The sequence below is a fragment of the Megalops cyprinoides genome, chromosome 7 (assembly GCF_013368585.1).
Source record: "Megalops cyprinoides isolate fMegCyp1 chromosome 7, fMegCyp1.pri, whole genome shotgun sequence".
Classification (NCBI taxonomy): Eukaryota; Metazoa; Chordata; class Actinopteri; order Elopiformes; family Megalopidae; genus Megalops; species Megalops cyprinoides.
Window position 1 is genome coordinate 394,205 of NC_050589.1, and position 1,257 is coordinate 395,461.

At 48.3% G+C, this 1,257-nt stretch overlaps 1 protein-coding gene across 2 annotated transcripts in view; it reads left to right on the plus strand.

Moving 5' to 3' along the window:
- Positions 1–620, plus strand: part of abtb1 (ankyrin repeat and BTB (POZ) domain containing 1) — an 8,423-nt gene extending 7,803 nt beyond the window's left edge. For both annotated transcript variants that reach the window (XM_036533309.1, XM_036533310.1), the window contains one exon: positions 1–620. This exon is cut by the window's left edge and continues 86 nt beyond it. In XM_036533309.1, coding sequence (XP_036389202.1) covers positions 1–121 — 121 coding nt within the window. In that variant the 3' untranslated portion in view covers positions 122–620.
- The last annotated feature ends 637 nt before the right edge of the window (positions 621–1,257 follow it).

The window sequence follows — 1,257 nt, forward strand, 5'->3', positions numbered from 1 at the left end:
GGTGGACGACATCCGTTACCACATCAGCAGCAACGTGCAGACCTACAGCGCCATCGAGGAGGCCAGCCAGCGGCTTGGGGCGCTGGAGGAACTGCTGGCCAGCATCGGCCTGGAGTGCTAAGGCCCCGCCCCCTGCCCATCCCGCCCCCACTCAGCCACTCCCACACGCCAGACTCAGCCACGCCCGCCCCTCGCTGCTCACAGGGGGAGTTCAGCTGCACCCATCCCCAGCCACCTGCTGGAGTTAAACTGCAGCACATCCTCGGGTCCCCCCCCCCCGTTTCACAGAAGCATGTGGAAGAGGCTAAAGGAGCGTGTGATTCATGCTGGGTGTGAGAGGATGTGCTTTGGCATGGTGTAGATATGGTTTAGAAATGATGATTTAGGTATGGGTTAGGTGTAGTTTATGTATGGTTTAGGTATGATACATAGATATATGTTCTTTTTCTGCCCATCATCAGGCACTGTATGAGTCCATCCTGTTTGAGAGGCAGCGTGAGGGGCAGAATGATCTTTAGCTGCCATGTTGGTGATGAATAACGGCAATAACTATCTGTTAAATGCCTTTCCTTTCTTCATGTTAATTAGCTACTAATGAATCGACTTGTCTTTCAGTTTGTGACAAAAATAAAAGTTGTAAAAGCTACATGCATATGAAGGTTCATACAAACACAGCTGTGTGACTATGAGTGTGTGTGTGAGTATGAATGTGTTTGTCTGTGAGAGTATGAGTGTTTGTGTGTGTGTGTGTGTGTGTGTGTGTGTGTGTGTGTGTGTGTGAGTGTGTGTGTGTGTGTGAGAGTATGAGTGTGAGTATGTGTGTGTGTGTGTGAGTGTGTGTATGTGTGAGTGTGTATGCGTGTGTGAGTGAGAGTGTGAGTGTGTGTGTGTGTGTATGTGTGAGTGTGTATGCGTGTGTGAGTGAGAGTGTGAGTGTGTGTGTGTATGAGTGTGAGTATGTGTGTGTGTGTGCGTGTGAGAGTGTGTGTGAGTGTGTGTTTATGTGTATGAGTGTAAGTGTGTGTGTGTGAGAGTGAGTGTGTGTGTGAGTATGAATGTGAGTATGTGTGTGTGAGTATATGTGAGTGTGTGTAAGTGTGTGTGTATGTGTGTGAGAGTGAGTGTGTGTGTGTGAGTATGTGTAAGTGTGTGTGAGTGTGTATGTGTGAGTATGAGTGTGAGTATGTGTGTGTGTGTGTGAGTGTGTGTAAGTATGTGTGTGAGTTTGCGTGTGTATGTGTGTGAGGGTGAGTGTGA